Source organism: Culex quinquefasciatus, chromosome 3, assembly GCF_015732765.1.
Source record: "Culex quinquefasciatus strain JHB chromosome 3, VPISU_Cqui_1.0_pri_paternal, whole genome shotgun sequence".
NCBI classification, from domain to species: Eukaryota; Metazoa; Arthropoda; class Insecta; order Diptera; family Culicidae; genus Culex; species Culex quinquefasciatus.
This window is the reverse complement of record NC_051863.1, coordinates 126697273-126714644: the sequence shown is the minus strand read 5'-3', so window position 1 is coordinate 126714644 and position 17372 is coordinate 126697273. Positions and strand designations below refer to the sequence as shown.

The following is a 17372-nucleotide window of genomic DNA, read 5'->3' as shown; positions in this document are numbered from 1 at the left end:
ACAAAAAAAAGCAATGTTCCCTAAAAGCATGCCTTAAAACAGCCCTCTTTTGCAGCTACAATTCTACACATCGACACATCTGCTGCTGACCTCCTGTTCGGCAATTTCCACGTCCTCCTCCTCCTCCGCCTGGGCACCACCAACGGCCGTTTCTTCGGTCTCGTCTTCCCGTTTGCCCATGGCCGCGGCCGCTTCTAGAAGTTCGCGCTGTTCGGCATCTTCGCTTTCCTCGTCAGCATCGGTGGTACTAAAATTTGCCTTTGAAATTTTGAATAATTGAGTGTCAAATTGTGGCCCCAGCCGGTTTAAATTTTCTTTTCTGTTTTTTTTTGTTGTTCATGGCATAACTTAAATCACACACAATTATGTAATAGCCGGCTTGCGCGTTCTGAGATTAGTATCAAAAGCACGCGAGAAGAGGAACAAACAGTCTTCCTGTTTTTTTTTGTTTTAAGAGAAATGAAAACAACGAGAAAGCAAAGTACTTTTATCGGCAGTGGTAAGAAATTTTGTCAGTCGAAAAAAGATGAAGAAGTGAAACGAGAGTAAAGTTTGATGGCAGTGGAGTGAATTAGCGAAGAGTAAAAAATTGTGATAAGATAAGTACAACTTGGAGATAGCACCGACGACGACGAAAACAACGTTGAGTGAGGCATATTAAAGAGATCCATTGAAGAGTGGGTGAATATCAAATCCATTTGATGCAAGAGTGAGTTTAATTAAGTATAGATTGTAGGTAGAGATCAATAAAAAAATATATTCTTCATTTCTAAAACAATAATTCACGACGACATGCTGGATGTTGGTTTGGTTGGTAGTGAATTTTAAACATATTATTATTTTTAATATCTGGTCATCAAAGTGACTTTTCATCACCGTTTCAAAAATTCGCCGAAAATCATAGACACTTTTTTCTCAGAAAAATGATTGTTGGTAATATTTTGGATGTCTATTGGATTTTGAGGTTATTTTCTATAGAAACCCAAAATATGACCAAAATCGATATTGACGAATTGGCTCAATCCTGAGGGCAGATTCACATTCAGTGGGCAAAAAATAGAAAAATATAAATATTGAAATAACAAGCCATAGTGGCAACATTTGCATGGAAAAAGTGTTTTAAAATGCATTTCACAATAGTACAGTTGTTTTCAATAATTAGTTTTCAAAAAAATGTAAGATTTGACGAAAACAAAAATTTTAGCGGGGAGACAAAAACTTTAATAGTAGTTTTTGCAATTCCGTCGTGAAACTGTTTACTTTTCCTGTCATTCTTGAACGACGAAATAGCCTACTTTTCTGTACCAAAAATAACAGAATCGAATAGCAACACTTTTCAAAATAAATGCTGAAAAGTTCTACTTTTCAGCACTCAAATGGGTGCTGAAAAGTTGAACTTTTCAGCACTTGTTTCAAAAAGTAACACTTTTCAATTTTTTTTTGATTTAAACGATTTTTAGTTTTTGCTGATTGTCCACAACGTTCTTATCGGGGACGTTCAGAAAAGATGCGGAAACAAAACGGAATCAACATAACACCTTATAATGTGGCCCTCTTAAACCTTGCGGTTTCGTCAACGGACCCACAGGCGTGTATCGTGCACTGGATTGGAATATTTCGATCGTAATCGACACACGATCGAGATTTCTCAGTAGTAAGAAAAGCAAAGCAATCCATTTTAACGACCCTCGGAATTTCCAAAAAAGTGTCCACGTGGTTTGCGGATGGTCCCCAATAAGTGCCTTATTCCCCTGATGATGTTCAACTTCCAGTTTTTGCTTTTTTCTACCATTTATTTCTCATGGGAGAACTGTCGTTTCTAACTCTCGAATCCGGTGCTCCAGTTAATTTTTTTTGCAATTGTTGAATTTTTTAATATACAAAGTTTTAATGTTAAAACGAAGTGATAGAAATGACAGTTCTCCCATAAGAAATACATTGCAGAAAAAAAAAAGCAAAAACAATTTGAATAGAAGGGCTTCATTGTTGACTTTTTAAATATTGAAATGTTTTCAATGGTTGGATTTTTTTCATGATTTTGAATTATTAAATTTTCTAAGTGACCCCGTTTGTTTGACAACAGTTGGTGTCAAACCATCGGGGTTCGAGTGTATAATTATAACATTCAGCCCCGTCTACACTCAAACCCCGATGGTTTGACACCAACTGTTGTCAAACAAACGGGGTCACTTTTTAGTTTGACACCCCTTTTACACGGAGTTCACACACACTACCTAACCTTTGTTTTGATAGTGTGCGTGAGCGCCGTGTAAAAAATGACAGTTCGTCAAACGAAAAAGTGACCAACCACCGGGGGTTGAGTGTATTGTCTTTTGTCGTTCGATTCGAAAAGTTCTGTTTCCTAACGAAACATTTTCATATAAGCACTAGGGTGGTCCAAATCCGGACTTTTTTGGGGCTACCCCCTGAAATCAAAGTTTGACCCATCACTAGGCTAAATTCCAAATTTGAGCTCATTCTGACCACGGGAACCCCTCCCTCCAATCGCTTAAAGTTGGTATGGGAAAAATCGTCAAAATGAATGGAGAAAAGCAACTGTTTTACTTTTTTCCTTGTGGAAGGCGCCATAATTATCCGATTCTCACCATTTCTCAGATGTAGAACCTTCATTAAATTTAGAACAACTTTCCCGAAGACACCATATTTTTAGGTTTCTTTCCCGCGAAGTTATTAGCGCCCAAAACTGACCATTTTTGTGCGGCCAGCTGTAAGGGGCTACCTAACAACGATGTTTATTTCCAATTCGTACACGCACGTGCTCTCTTTCAGGTTCAAACTCTCTCATTCTTGCTCTCCTGCCTGCCTGTCTGTTTACCTACAACACGCCTGAGAGAGAGCACGTGCGTGTACGAATTGGAAATAAACATCGTTGTTAGGTAGCCCCTTACAGCTGGCCGCGCAAAAATGGTCAGTTTTGGGCGCTAATAACTTCGCGGGAAAGAAACCTAAAAATATGGTGTCTTCGGGAAAGTTGTTCTAAATTTAATGAAGGTTCTGAGAAATGGTGAGAATCGGATAATTATGGCGCCTTCCACAGGTAACAAAAGTTGCTATTCTCCATACATTTTGACGATTTTTCCCATACAAACTTCAAGCGATTGGAGGGAGGGGTTCCCGTGGTCAGAATGAGCTCAAATTTGGAATTTAGCTTTAGCCTAGTGATGGGTCAAACCCTGGGGTGGGGGGGGGGGGGGGGTTACGTAATAGAAAAAAGCTCCTTATGTGTTTTATTTTGTCTAGCTTTAGAAATTTTTTTCAGGAAAATTGTGTGTGAGTTTTTGCCTTCCTCACCTCACTGAGGCAAGGCTATAAAATCACTCGAAAAATGAACTTCTTAAATACGACTCCTAGATATACCTTCACGTATACCTATCGACTCAGAATCAAAATCTGAACTAGAGGTGGGCAAAACCGCTCTTTTTTAGGAGCCGCTCATTTTCGTTCGCTCATTAAAAAGAGCCGCTCTTTTGAACGGCTAGTTCGCTCTTTTTCAAAATTTGGATGAAAAGGGTTTTTTTAAAGAATCGCGTGATTTTATAAGTTATTTCACATTGGACTTTTATAAATTATTTGATAAAAAAACTTAAAACTCAAAACGAGAAGATGCCCTTGAAAACCATAGGTCTTTATGGTCTCTATGTCAAAATTTCTTCTCGGACCTAAACATTCGGGTAATTGATTTGCATCCAAACTTAAATCTAGGCTCTTTGAGCGGTTCGCTCTTTTTTTGCCCACCTCTATTCTGAACAAATGACTGTGGGGATGTGTGTAGACATGATTTTTTTTCCACACGATTATCTCAGAACTGGCTGTACCGTTTTTGCCCGGATCCGCCTTATTCTGTTCGTTTTGGGGTCCCCTTACACCCTATTAAATTTTATTCTGTTTAGTGAAGTACTTTTAAAGTTATGCAAAGAAAAAGTTTTTTTGTAGCTACAAAAAGGGTGATTTTTGCATAACCTCAAAGGCCGGCTTTTGCTTTTTGCTTTTTTGACTTTTTGACCACGCGGGGGATTGGCAGCCACATCACCTTGCATGCGTATCGCCCGGTTGCCACATCGCTTAAGCAGTGTCTGCGTCTCTTCTGGAAAAAATCTGTATTAATTATGTTGCTGCATCATTTTGTCTCGACAAAGATTTACACGAACTTTTTACTGAAATATATAACTCATGAGACTTTTCACCTTTATTTTGAAGAGTTGGTAAAAAAAGAATTGAAAATTGCTGTTCAAGAAAATCAATAATTAAAAAAAAAAACAAATCAAAAAAATTAAAAAAAAAACTCTTAAATTAATTTGTAAATACCACCTAAAATACAGCATGAATGCGAGGAAGGCACCAACCACCTTAAGGTGGATTAAGTAACGTTTTTAATCAAGTTTCGATTGGTTAGAGGATCTTTTTCTACTTTACGGGTGACGAAAAACTGGGGTAAGTTTTCAAACGGAATCAAATAATAAAAGCAGCTTCATGATAGATAAAACCGCATCGACTCCATAAACAACTTGCATTCATAATTATAAAAAAAAATGACGATCGCTCCTTCAACTTTCTTAAGATTTCTTGACTTTAACTCCAGGTTCCAAAATCCATAAAAAAATTTCTTGCAGAAAAAAAAAATTATCGAGAACCACTATTCAGCACCCAAAAAAAAAAAAAAAAAAAAAAAAAAAATGGGTTTCGGTTTTAATCATCAAGTTATAAAACCCACCGATCAACCAAACCAACAAACGGAAACGATACACCACCGAGATAGAGAGAGTATAGAACAACATCCAACAGCACTGGTCAAACCTTCTCCTCAACCGCATCTTCCGATCCCGGACCCCGTTCCAGCATCTCCTCTACCAGTCCATCCTCTTCGTCAACCACGACCTGATCGGCATCATCTTTGAGGACTTCCTTGATCGAGTTGATCTCCTCGTCGTCATCGTCACCACTTTCCGAGTCCTCACTAGCCTCTTCTATCTCGTGGTCTACAATATCTTCCTGTGGGCTAGATTCTTCAGGCGGATCTTTCGCTCCTTCCAATTTTTCTGCCTCATCTTCGTCAGTTCGCTCTGCGGAGACAACTTCTTCGCTGTCCTCATCATGGTGATCTTCCTCGATCTTTTCCACAGATTCTTCGTCTTTTTCAAGAGGTTCCTCACGTTTTTGCTGGGAACTTTCATCTTGATCTTCATCGATCTTTTCCAGAGGTTCTTCAGCTATTTCAGCAGTTTGCTCGAGTTTCTGTTGTGAGTCTTCACTGTCTGGCCCGTTCAATTCTACCTCTTCAACAGTATCTTTGGGAGGAACTTCATCAGCAATGTCCCCATCCGGATTTGGATCGCAACTGGCTTGATCCACTGCTTGACCTTCCAGCTCTGCTGGCACCGTCGGATTCTGATCGGTTTCGTCTTCCATAGCGACATCTTCCGTCCGATCTTGCTGACCAGCATCGACTGACGACGCAACCGATTGTTCAACCTTCTCTTCATCAACTGTTGCTTCCACGATTGTTTCGTCGACAGTAGTCTGATTTGTGTTTATCGTTTGTTTGTTTGCCAATTGTGAAAAGACCAATTTTGTTCGGTTTTTTTTTTGTGGTTGTTGTTGTGGTGATGGATGTGTCGAATCAATGGAATGAAAATCAAATCGAAATGATTAATACTATTCTACAAAAATGTAATAAGAGAGGGATTATTTCACAACGACAATGTAGTTTTGTTAGTGAAAATACGACATCACACGATTAAAGTAAAACTCCGCGATTAAGCGTTAGATTTTGTAGGTTTCTTTTTAAACTGCCGGCGGTGACGAACCGCCGCGGTGTGCCTTTATTTCATGACTTTTTTTATTTTCTCGACAATAAATGTAAATATTCTTAACAGCTAGCAACACTATCGTTAGATTGTTTGTGTGTGTGAGTGTGTGTATGTGTTTTTTTATTTCGTTTGCTCTGAAATGCTCGTCGATTTGATCTCTTCTGTGAACTTGTTGCTTGTTTTTTTTTGCGCTCTTGCTTATGCAACTGTTGTAACGTGTCTTTGTTTTTTTTCTTGAATTTCTTGAAATATACTTCTATTCTTCGCCAAAGATCTTTGCTTGATAAGTGTTGTTGAATTTTTGAAATTTAATTTTTGCAAGCGAATAGCATTGTCAGTTCTAACGCTAGAAACTAGTCAATAGATGGAAGGCAATAACGTAGGTTTGCGGAACTATATTTAGGTAATCGTTATAATATATTTCTGCACGTGGTTACTGATAATATATTTGTCATACAAGGAAGAAAGCGGTAAATATTGGATAAATTATGCGTAATTTCGTCCGTGCTTTTTGAGGAAGTGATCCAAACAAATGTCTACAACACTAATAATTATTGTATTTTTTTTTTTCAGAATTAACACAAATTTAATCAAAAAAAGTTATTTAAACAAAATTTTATCAATAAAATTCAAAATTATTGTACAGGAGAGTACAATCTCTTCTAATGAGTGATCTGATGAGGCCGGCAGTGAAGTTATGATAGAGTATAGTTTGTATCTAACTTGTATTATGATACAAGTTATCCCTGATCCCGGGACACTGTTCTTCAGTCATAAATACGGAAAATTGGTAATAATTTAACTGTTTTGTCCAACCGTTTTTTATGATATTGCTGATGAGAAATTGAGCTTTGAAATCTGGCAACACTTACATAAGGTTTCACAACTTAGGAAGAGTTCTATAAAGATTTCATAGACAGTTATGAAAAGCTTTCCGAGGATCAGGCAACGCTGTACTAAAAGAAATCGGCATTTTTAAGGCATTTATAGAAATTTTGCAAGGTAGAATGTTGAAAATTTGTAAATTCGAACTACACAGTAAAAAATAACGTGACTCTGGAAAGTGTAAAATTTGATGGTGTAATATTACCCCCAAGTAACATTTTTAAACCAAATAGCCCGACCAAGTTTTATTGTGGTTTTATTGTAGCATCTTGATTGCTTAATAGTTTTATTTGGACATTCACCGCAACCAACAAGCAAGAGCTAATTAATAGGTTCTAACAGGGTTTTATGCCTCGGACATAAAACCGGGTGGAAATCAAAGCCGACTGGCTTTCAATAAGGTTTTATGAAAGTTTTAAAAGAGGCTTGAAAACCAGATGGCAATGCCATGCCAAACGGGTTTATCGCATGCTTTGTTAAAACCTAGGGTGTTGTAGCTGTCATAAGCTCCTAAAAGAGCATTTATCGCGGCCAAATAGCAGTGCATAAATATGGCGCTAAACGCGTGCTCTGATTGAATATGATTGACCGCCATCTTGATTGAAAAAAAATAGAGAACTGAAAAATTTGATTTAAATTTGATGAAAACACACATTTATGCTGAATTTCTGGTATGACTAATATATCGATAGATGTTTAAAAATATTTTGAACAGTTTTTTCAAAGAATTGCAATCAAATATTTTTTAACATTCAACACTATGATTACAAAATATTGATTTTTGATGAAGCGAGTTGATTTTTTTGGCTCTATCTCCCCTACATTAATCAATAAAATTTTAACCGCAGCTGAATTTGAGCCATCAATTGCGAGAAATAAGCTTTCAAATTGTTTGGATTACCTCTAATATCTATTATTTATCATCGCCATTTTTGACAACCATCTCCATAATTTCATTTGGCAAGACGAAGACTTATTTTTGCCAAAATAAAACCTTTTTGGCATAAGACGTTTGAAGACGTATGAAATGTCATTTTTCCATAACTCCTGACTAGGTTTTATCAAGGCTTTGAGGATGTTGTTAGGATTCAGTTGTAAAGCCTTGAACGCCTATGTAGGTCTTATAAATAGGCCGTAACAACCTTTTGCGGAGGTCCTTTTGGGTTTTAAGTGGGGTTTATCAAGGTTCTGGGGAGTTTGTTACGACTAAGCGGTTTAAATGTTGGTTTTGGCTGATAGGTTTTATAGCGGTTGTGACAGCTTTGATAAAGCCTAAAATGTTACTTGGCCATGAATCGGGGCTACATTGATAGAATTTCATCTTATTTTACAAACTTTATTCAACCGTTAGGAATTGTTTAAAAATTATTTTTGCAATTCCGTCTTGAAACTTCCTACCTTTCCTGTCATTCTCGCGTGACGAAACAGCCTACTTTTATCTACTAAAAATAACAGAATCAAATAGAAACACATTTCAAAACAAATGCTGAAAAGTAATACTTTCAACATTTTTTTGATTTAAACGATTTATTGACAAAATACATGAACATTCGACTTATAATTTCACTCAATAGATGTTTTCAGAAATGCAAAAAATGTTGTATGGAACTCGTTGCAAACCTTGATTTTTTCAGCACTTTTTGTATTTATCCATAAATGTACGACACGTGCTGAAAAAATCTTCTTTTTGCAACTTGTTGCATAAACTACTACTATGAATTGTTTCAAATCATCAACTAGGGGAAATATACCCATTTTAATCACTCTAAGCCGTTCGACCAATTCTCATCAGTTTTCCGCTTTTCCGCTATTAAATCAACATTTTCAGATGTATCATCAATGGAGAGTTGCTTGCTCACTCTTATTTGAGCTATTTATTACTTTGGAACAGTCAAAAACACTTTATGAAAGCTGTAATTCATGATCAAATTGCTGATAGGCCGATAATAGAAATAGGCTGAAAAAAAGTGTAGTTCCCCTATTAATAAAATCCATATCAATTTTAGCTTATGTTGAAAAGAAGTTCCAATTTTGTACAATAATAGAATTTTTTCCTTAAAATAACAAATTTATTGATGGCAATAACGCTGCTATATTTATGAAAAAATCTTTTAAGTATTATTATGACCTACCTAACAAAGGTAAGGCTATAATCCTCCTCTAAAAATGAAATTTTCTCATGAAGCTTCACGTATACATATCGAATCAGAATCGAAAACTGAACAAATGTCTGTCTGTCTGTCTGATGTAAAAGACTACTTATTTGATATTTATTTACTTTTTTGAAGCCGGATCTCAATTATCTGTACGAAAAGTATGTCCGGATCCCCCTTCCGGTCTATCGTTGGATAGGTAATCAAAAACCTGCCAAACAAGTCTAGAAAATCAAAGATCTGGCAACTCAGTATTTTTTTAAACTAGATCAATTGGTTTCATACCCAAAACCTTGTTTTCAAAATGTTTATAATCTAGATGAAAGTTAATTCCGGATCTTTTGTGAGATCTATATATATTTGGTTAGGAGTGAGGAAGGCACCAACCACGTAGGTGTGGATTTAAATTGTCCAAAGAATCATTAAGAATACAGTCCGTTTTACGATTTGATCAAAAACATTGTTGAATACTACTTCTTTAGGTATTTTTAACACTCTACCAACACTCTCTATCAAGTTCAATCTACCCACTCCCAGATGTAGTATTACCATACATTTTTACTATGTAGATGTAAACTGAAAATTATTTTCCAAAAATTCAACTTGTATTGTTACAAAAGTTACAAATTACACTGCGAATGAAACGCTTTCATCCAAGTTTGATTATTGTAACAACATTTTAGTTATTTTTGATAGAAAAACGAGATTTTTTTGTGAAACTTTTGCTTACAAACAACAGTTTGACAAAATGTGTAATGCCAAATTTCATCACCTACTCGAACGTTGAATGCTGACTGGCCGCGTCCTGTCATGCTGACGATAACGTCAGTGAACGCACACGAAGTTGAGACGAACGAATGCCGAGCTAGACACTCAAGCAGCGGCGCCACACGAAGGTACTTGCTTTTTCTCTTTCTTGCTTGTGAGACACGGCGTGGTGACAGCAATCAGTTGAATGCAGTCATGGGGAAGGCAATCGGAATTCAGTCGAAATGGAGAGGTGGTGAGAGTCAAATGACTGTGTGAGTGACTGCGTTGCGCTCATTTGCTCGCGTGACAACAAACGAAAACAGAATGTCAAAGTCAGGTTGAGAGCTCTGTCACCATTAATTAAAAATGTCAAATGTTCGCAAGCCCTAGCCAAGAGGTTAGAAAGATACAATTTTGACCAGTTCTGTTTAACATTTCTAATGAAAATGTATTTTTTCAACATTCAGTAAAATTTATTTATTTTTTTTTGCTGACTGAAATTTGCACAAAAAAAATGCTTTTGAAAGAGCTGCAAACTTTATGATATTAGGCTAGAAAACTAGAACTTAAAACATTTGCTTTTCTTGTTTAGATACCGTTTGGATCACTTGCACTGTTTTTGATATTTTGGATTGCACTGAAATATTCGCACGGAAGAACGGACCTCTCTGGAACTTCTTGACTCTTAAATAAACCAAGTCAAGGTCTAATGTTTGTTGTGGTTGTGTGTATTATGTTTGCATCTAAAATTTAAAAAAAAGTCGAATAAGGAGGTTAATATGGTGCGCTACAACTATGACCTGGTGTTTTTTGTTTTTAAGCAATTTTATTTAAGGAAATCTTGGCGTACATTTGAATTGTTTCAAAACCATTTCTACCTTTCCTTTAGACTGGAAACGTTTTAGCAGTTAGTACATTCTCGTTTGATTTTTAAGTTAACAAATCAAAATCAGTATTACAAACTAAGCATATTAGAGCGAATAAAGATAATCGTTTTAGTATTTAGCAATAGTAATAATAGTAGTGATGTCTGTTTGTTGACTTTCTACAATGCAAATCTCACATGCTTGCATCTCTGTTAACGGATTAGTGCCAAAGTATATCCTACTAAAGTTACAACACGACTTTCTGACGACGGAGACGGGCGCGCGCGCGCTGATCTGTTCCCAAGCTGCGCGAATTTGAGAACGAGAGCGAGCGAGAGAAACTCGAACCAAGGAAAAACGAAAAACAAAACTCAACTGAAAATTGCCAGCAAGAAGAAGAAGAAGAAAGAAAAAAACACGGGGGAAAAACTCGGAACTAGGCAACAACTCAAACCTCATTCGCTCCCTCTTCAGTCTTGTTTTCTTTGTTCTCGTCATCGTCCTCCTCCGTCGCCGTCACCTGGTCACCGCCGTCTTCCGGCTCGTTCTGGCCATTTTTCTGCTGCTCATCCGCTGGGCTCACCTCGTCGCTGACGGCCGGTTTGGGTGCCTCCAGCTTCAGGAACACTTCCAGGTTGTCGATCTCGTTGGCCAGATCAAAGTCGTCGTAGTCGCCGCAGTAGTCGGCGTCGTTGAACAGCTGCGGGGGCAGCGGATGCCGCGGGGTCGGATCGCTGATCGTGCTGCCGTTGTGCTCCGAGTTCTTCTGCATAAAGTCCTTCTCGCCCTCCTGGCCCGGCTCCGTGATGTCGATGATGGTGTACGGGATGTGTTTGCTGTCGAGGATCATCGAGACCCGCTGCTGGCGCTTTTTCACCTGAAAGGAAAAACATGAGAAATTCCCATCATTAATCATTTTTTTCTGTTAAAGACAATTTGAATCAAATTTATCTGCGAGAAATGAACGACCTCAAAGTGATGAATTCGTCCCATCTTGAGCTAAAATTATTCCGCCAAAATTTACGACATTGTTCCGCGGAAAGATCCTTGTCAGTAGCTATTTATTTCCTCCCATGAGAGCCAACAACGCAACCCAGAACGACATTGAACCGTGTGTGTGTGTGTGTGTCGTGGGTGCGGTCGGTTTGACTTTGAACTTGAAAGTGCTGGGGGAATAATGTCTTTCTCGGCTTTTTTACTATTCAACGGCGACGACGACGGCTGAGTTTGTGTCTAATGTAGAAATATAGATGGACATGTGAATGAACGGAACGGTGTTTATGTTCAGAGGTGATCTCTCTGTTTGACTTTTCTGGACAGATTCTGTTAACAAAGAATTTTCTTCAATTCGAACCAATTAACAATTAGCATGGCAGATTCAAACGAACAATTTCTTAAATTGAGACTTCTGAAAGCCCTCACCAACAGGATCGGCAGATTTGAAGAAGCTAAAGAATGCCAAAGCGCTACCTGCAAAGCCAGGCAGTTTGAGCAAGGATGCTCAAAATTGGTCTGGAAACCAGTTCGCTACCCTCCCTGTGGACGTGAGCGAGAAAAAAGAAGTTGAACGACGGGAAAAGTTGCCACCCATTTTTGTGAAAACATCGTCATCGGATTCGGTGCGAAAGTGGCTGACCGGGTTTATCAAATCTGGTGCTTTACGAGCTTCCATTCGCTTGTGTGCTGATGGACTCAAAATTCTGCTACCTACCAGAAAGGATTACAACTACGTTCGGGATTTCCTGAACAACACAAAGATTGAATACTACAGCCATGACGATCCAGGTAAACGCCCCATGAAACAGGTCCTCCGAGGCCTGTACGACATGGATGTGAGAGTTTTTTGAAAGAAGAGCTCAAATCTCTGAAGTTGAACGTGATCGAAGTCTTCAAGATTACGAGACACAACAAGGATACCAAGTATCGTGATCAACTGTACCTGGTTCATCTCGAGAAAGGATCGACAACGCCGTCTGAGCTGAAGGCAGTTCGGGCAATTTTCAACATCATCGTGACTTGGGAACGTTATCGTCCAGTGCACCGTGACGTGACACAGTGTTCGAACTGTTTGCAGTTTGGACATGGTGGAAGGAACTGTTTCATCAAGAGTCATTGTGCTACCTGCGGAGGTGAGCACAAAACTCAAGCTTGCAACACAATCAACGAGAACATCGAAGCCAAATGCTTCAATTGCGGCGGCGACCATTCGACCAAGAATCGGAGCTGCCCTTTTTCCCTTTTTACCCGAATGTATTCGATTCAATTCAAAAATGTAACACAATTTCAAGCAATAATAAAAAAAATCTGGAGCAATACGAAAAAAGGGCGGATAAGCATTTTTACAGCTGAAACTATTTTGCAAATTCCGGGCCAACAGGCAACTTTTTCACCAAACTCGAAATGTTAAACAATAGCTGGCCTTCCTAGGTACCGTTTAACACTGCGCGTTTTATTAAATAGTAACCTATTGGTTCGGAATTTGCAAAATAGTGCTGGCTGTCAAAATGCTTATGCGCCCTTTACAAATGTTGCTCCAGAAATATGATCAGTTAATAATAAAACGAAAAATACAACAAAGATGAAGAGCATTCAGAATTGTAATTATTATAAGAATGTTCAACAGGGTTCAAAATTTTGGAAAATCGAAAGAGTACTTCCTTGGCTCGATTCTTAAGGCAATAAAATGTAACCTAGCCAATTTTGAGCCAAATCGGTTAAAGTTTAAGGGTCGCTTCATGATTTTGGCAACAGGTGACGCATGTATTGCCCAAAATTGCCCAAGTGTAAGATTCTTCTAGGAAATTTAATTTCCCACAACTTTGTCGAAGGGTGCAAGAAGATCCGAGTTGATCCTGATGAGTTATTAGCAATGCGATGAAAAGAAATCACTGCGTCTTTTTCAGGGGGGTAGTATTTTTTTAGAAATAACAAGAAAACTGTCATATACATATGAAAGTGTGGAACATCCCCGTTCATTTGCGGGGCGAACGAAAATCTTTGGTCGGGAAAAATCAAAGTTATCCTCATTTGAAGTTTTTGAACTTTTTTCCTATGAGGCCAAATTTCGTCTATTTCAATTTAGTATTGTTATAAGTCTACATGGGCATGATTTATGGTTCAGATCATATGATTTCTTAAGGGAAATGATGCAAGGAACATTTTTCCTGAAGCACGCAAAGTGATTGAAAATAAGGGAAAAAAGTTATAAAGGTTTTGTTGGAAATTTGGGAGATTTTCTGATAAAATTGCACACCTCTTTCCCAAAAACCGCAATGTTTTTTGATATTCAGATCATTATTTTGATTAATTCTTTTTTGAGAAATGTTTCTGGGCCCACTGAGTATTTAAATCACTACAGAAAAGTGTAATTGGTTGGGTTTATGCTCAACTATAAGTCACTTTTATGAATTTTGGATTTCAACCGAATCAACATATTTTTGTTTGTTTTTGTTATAAAATGTACCGTTTCCATTAGATTTTCACATTTGTATTAGTCTTATTAAACCTCACAAGAGATCTCGTACTTATTTTGAGGGCAGGTGATAATATTGTAAATCAAAATCAAATCAAACCATCCACATTAACGACCCCAGGTCTTTTGTGGTCTCTATTGCAAGTTTCTGCTCGAACCTAGGAGTCCGAAAGCTTGAATGGGGAGAGCACCCAAACCTCTTTTACTCCAAGGAACCTTCTACCCCAGTGTTTGAACTGACGACCTTTGGATTGCGAGTCCAACCGCCGCCAGCGATTCCACCGGAGTAGGCTTGGTTTGGTGTGTTGTTTGTACTTATAGCATGGAGACGACTCCTACACCTGGAATAACTTAACGGCCTAACAACAACCAAGGCCGGGACCGACGTTTTACTTCCTCATCCGATGGAAGGTTGGAGCAGATGGGAATCGAACCCAGGATCATCCGCTTACAAAGCGGACAGCGTAACCATTCGGCCACGCACTGCCACTGTGATCAATTATTTGTGTGTTTTTTAGTAAAACAATTTAATTGTTGTATTGTTCGTTGTTTCAAATTTAGATGCCAGACTTGTTTAGTATGTTTAGCTTGAGATTAAATTAATAGATTTACATACATTTAAACTTTTTAATGATTTTTACGCAATATTTATGTTATTAGCAATAATTGCAAGTTCAACTCTGTAGTTTCAATACAAATAATATAGCCCAAATGGAAATACAAATTAACAAAAGGCATAGAAATAGAAACTCTGTGATTGTATTTACACTGCATGTCTCAATTAGATACAAAACATATCATGTGGACCATGTACTCACAAAAAAAAGTGAAAATTTAATGTAAACGGTACATTTTATAACCAAAACACACAAAAATATGTTGATTCGGTTGAAATCCAAAATTCATAACTGTGACATACAGTTGAGCTTAAACCCAACCAATTACACTTTTCTGTAGTGATTTATATACTCAATGGGTCCAGAAACATTTCTCAAAAAAGAATTCATCGAAATAATGATCTGAATATCAAAAACATTGTGGTTTTTGGGAAAGGGGTGTGCAATTTTATCAGAAAATCTCCCAAATTTTCAATACAACCTTTATAACTTTTTTCCCTTATTTTCAATCACTTTGCGTGCTTCAGGAAAAATGTTCCTTGCATCATTTCCCTTAAGAAATCATATGATCTGAACCATAAATCATGCCCATGTAGACTTATAACAATACTAAATTGAAATAGACGAAATTTGGCCTCATAGGAAAAAAGTTCAAAAACTTCAAATGAGGATAACTTTGATTTTTCCCGACCAAAGATTTTCGTTCGCCCCGCAAATGAACGGGGATGTTCCACACTTTCATATGTATATGACAGTTTTCTTGCTATTTCTAAAAAAATACTACCCCCCTGAAAAAGATTCCGTGAAATTGGCTTATATACTTGAAAGTATATAAGGGGTATAAAAGAAGTATATCAGCCATTCCACGTCAAACAGGAAGTCTCCAAATCAAAAGTGCTCCGATTTGGCTCAAATTTGGAGTGGAGGTTTTTGGCCCAAATAATTAGACCCGTTTTTTTTTGTTTGTCGATTGGGGTGGTCCTATCCAAAATAGGGTGGTCCAAAAATACGTTTTTCGTCGATTCATATTCATATCTCCGGAACGGCTGAACCAATTATGGAGCGCCACAATTCAAAAGAAAGGTTATTAGTTGGGCTTTTAGGGAAAAATATCTTGAGGTCCGAAAAAACTAGCTGAATATTTTGAAAGGTCCTATGAAAATTTCATTTGCCGATTTCAAGGTCTCGGGACCAAAGAGCCCATGTCTGAAAATATTTTTCCCCGATTCCTTGTAATATTTTACATAACATATAAAAAAATTGCGAATATCCATTAACACGTTTTGGAGATATGATTTTTTTTAACATAAAAACTGGGTTTTTCGACGTGCCGCGCGCAAAAACAGAAAAACGACGAAAACGGCTAAAAATCAACTGTTTTCACTAAAACTGCGATAACTTGAAAAATTCAGCGATGACCTAAACATGTCTGGGTACCAAAAGTTGCGTCTTCCAATTACGACTTACTGTGTATTTTTGGATGCGTTGTATGGGAACTCGTGCATGGAGAAATTCGGACAGGTTGGCGGCTGCTTGGTAGAATTTTCATTGACGCTCTATGATACGAATGCGCTTGGCTGTTCCATGATTCCAAGAAGAGTTGGCGTGTTCGTTCAACTATTTTGATGAACATATTTTAATTCTTTCTTCAGAAAGAAATCAAAATGATCTCCTGTCCTATGAACAGGTTGAACAGGTGGGCGCAATGCCCCTGATTCAAATATTTTAAAATGATTTTAAGCACACACAAAATTTAATAAATGTAAAAAATATATATTAAATCATTTTCAATTCGTTATTATTAGAAGTTCAAAGTTTATGTCTTGACTCATTTTAAGACATTATTCGATATTTTTAAAATATTTGCAGTGATAAATTTTCAGTATGAATAATTTGCTTTTTACCCAAAAGTTGCTCTGGAAAAATACATTAGTTTTTTTTTTAATTTTATGAATTTTGCTATTTTTTCTGAGATTTTCAGTCTAGTTTTTTTTTATTGGAATGAAACTTTGTCCATACATTCCCTACGTAAAAAGGAGCCATTTGGTATCATTAGTTTTCCGTACAATTTTGCGGCCTAGTAATTCAAAATGGACAAGGCATTTTCCGTTCGATTGAGTGTCTGCGGTAAAGGAACCATCCATACACCACGTGGACACTTTTTTGTAAATATCTCATGATTCGATCGCGAGTGTCCAGAAATTATTCGTTGGCTTAAATTCTGTTCAGCGATGGTGTAGAAAGGACTTCATTTATTAAAACGATTTGTGCAATATCAGGGTTGTTACGGAGAAGTCGAAAAAAATCCGCGCCAAATCCGCGCCGTCCTAAAATCCAATCCGCGCGAAATCCGCGCCATATAAAATAACAAAAGTAATTTCGCGACAACATACAAGAGAGTTTATTTTTTTTTTTTTTCAAAAAACACAAAATTAAGTTGTATTCAATAATAAAAATAGCCGCATGAGGTCGAATCTCAGAACGCAGAATCTTGAAAAACCGAAAATTTTATGGACATTTTTTTTACTAGGATGAAGTGAACTAGAGGGAGAAGCCATAACAATCATTTTGGCAAAAAATGGAATTCTAAATAGAAATTAAAACATTAAGAAATTTGGATATAAAAAAATCAAATAAAATTTAAATTCTAAAATTAAAACAATTGAAAAAAAATCATAAGATTTATAAGTTTGAAAATCTTGATAAATTCATAAATCTAGGGATTTGAAATTTTAAAGGGAGTTCGTACTTTATGATTTTCGCCACTCACAAAAATCGAAACACGAAATTTGTATTGTTTT

At 37.1% G+C, this 17372-nt stretch overlaps 1 protein-coding gene across 1 annotated transcript in view; it reads right to left on the bottom strand.

The window, feature by feature from the left end:
- The window catches only part of LOC6047306 (protein starmaker), a 40390-nt gene that overhangs the window by 794 nt on the left and 22224 nt on the right, over positions 1 to 17372 (bottom strand). Inside the window, exons 2-4 of the mRNA XM_038260336.1 lie at positions 10937 to 11359; positions 4816 to 5538; positions 91 to 258 (exon numbers count right to left, since the gene is read on the bottom strand). Of these exons, the coding sequence (XP_038116264.1) occupies positions 91 to 258; positions 4816 to 5538; positions 10937 to 11359 (1314 nt within the window). The remainder of the gene's footprint in view (positions 1 to 90; positions 259 to 4815; positions 5539 to 10936; positions 11360 to 17372) is intronic.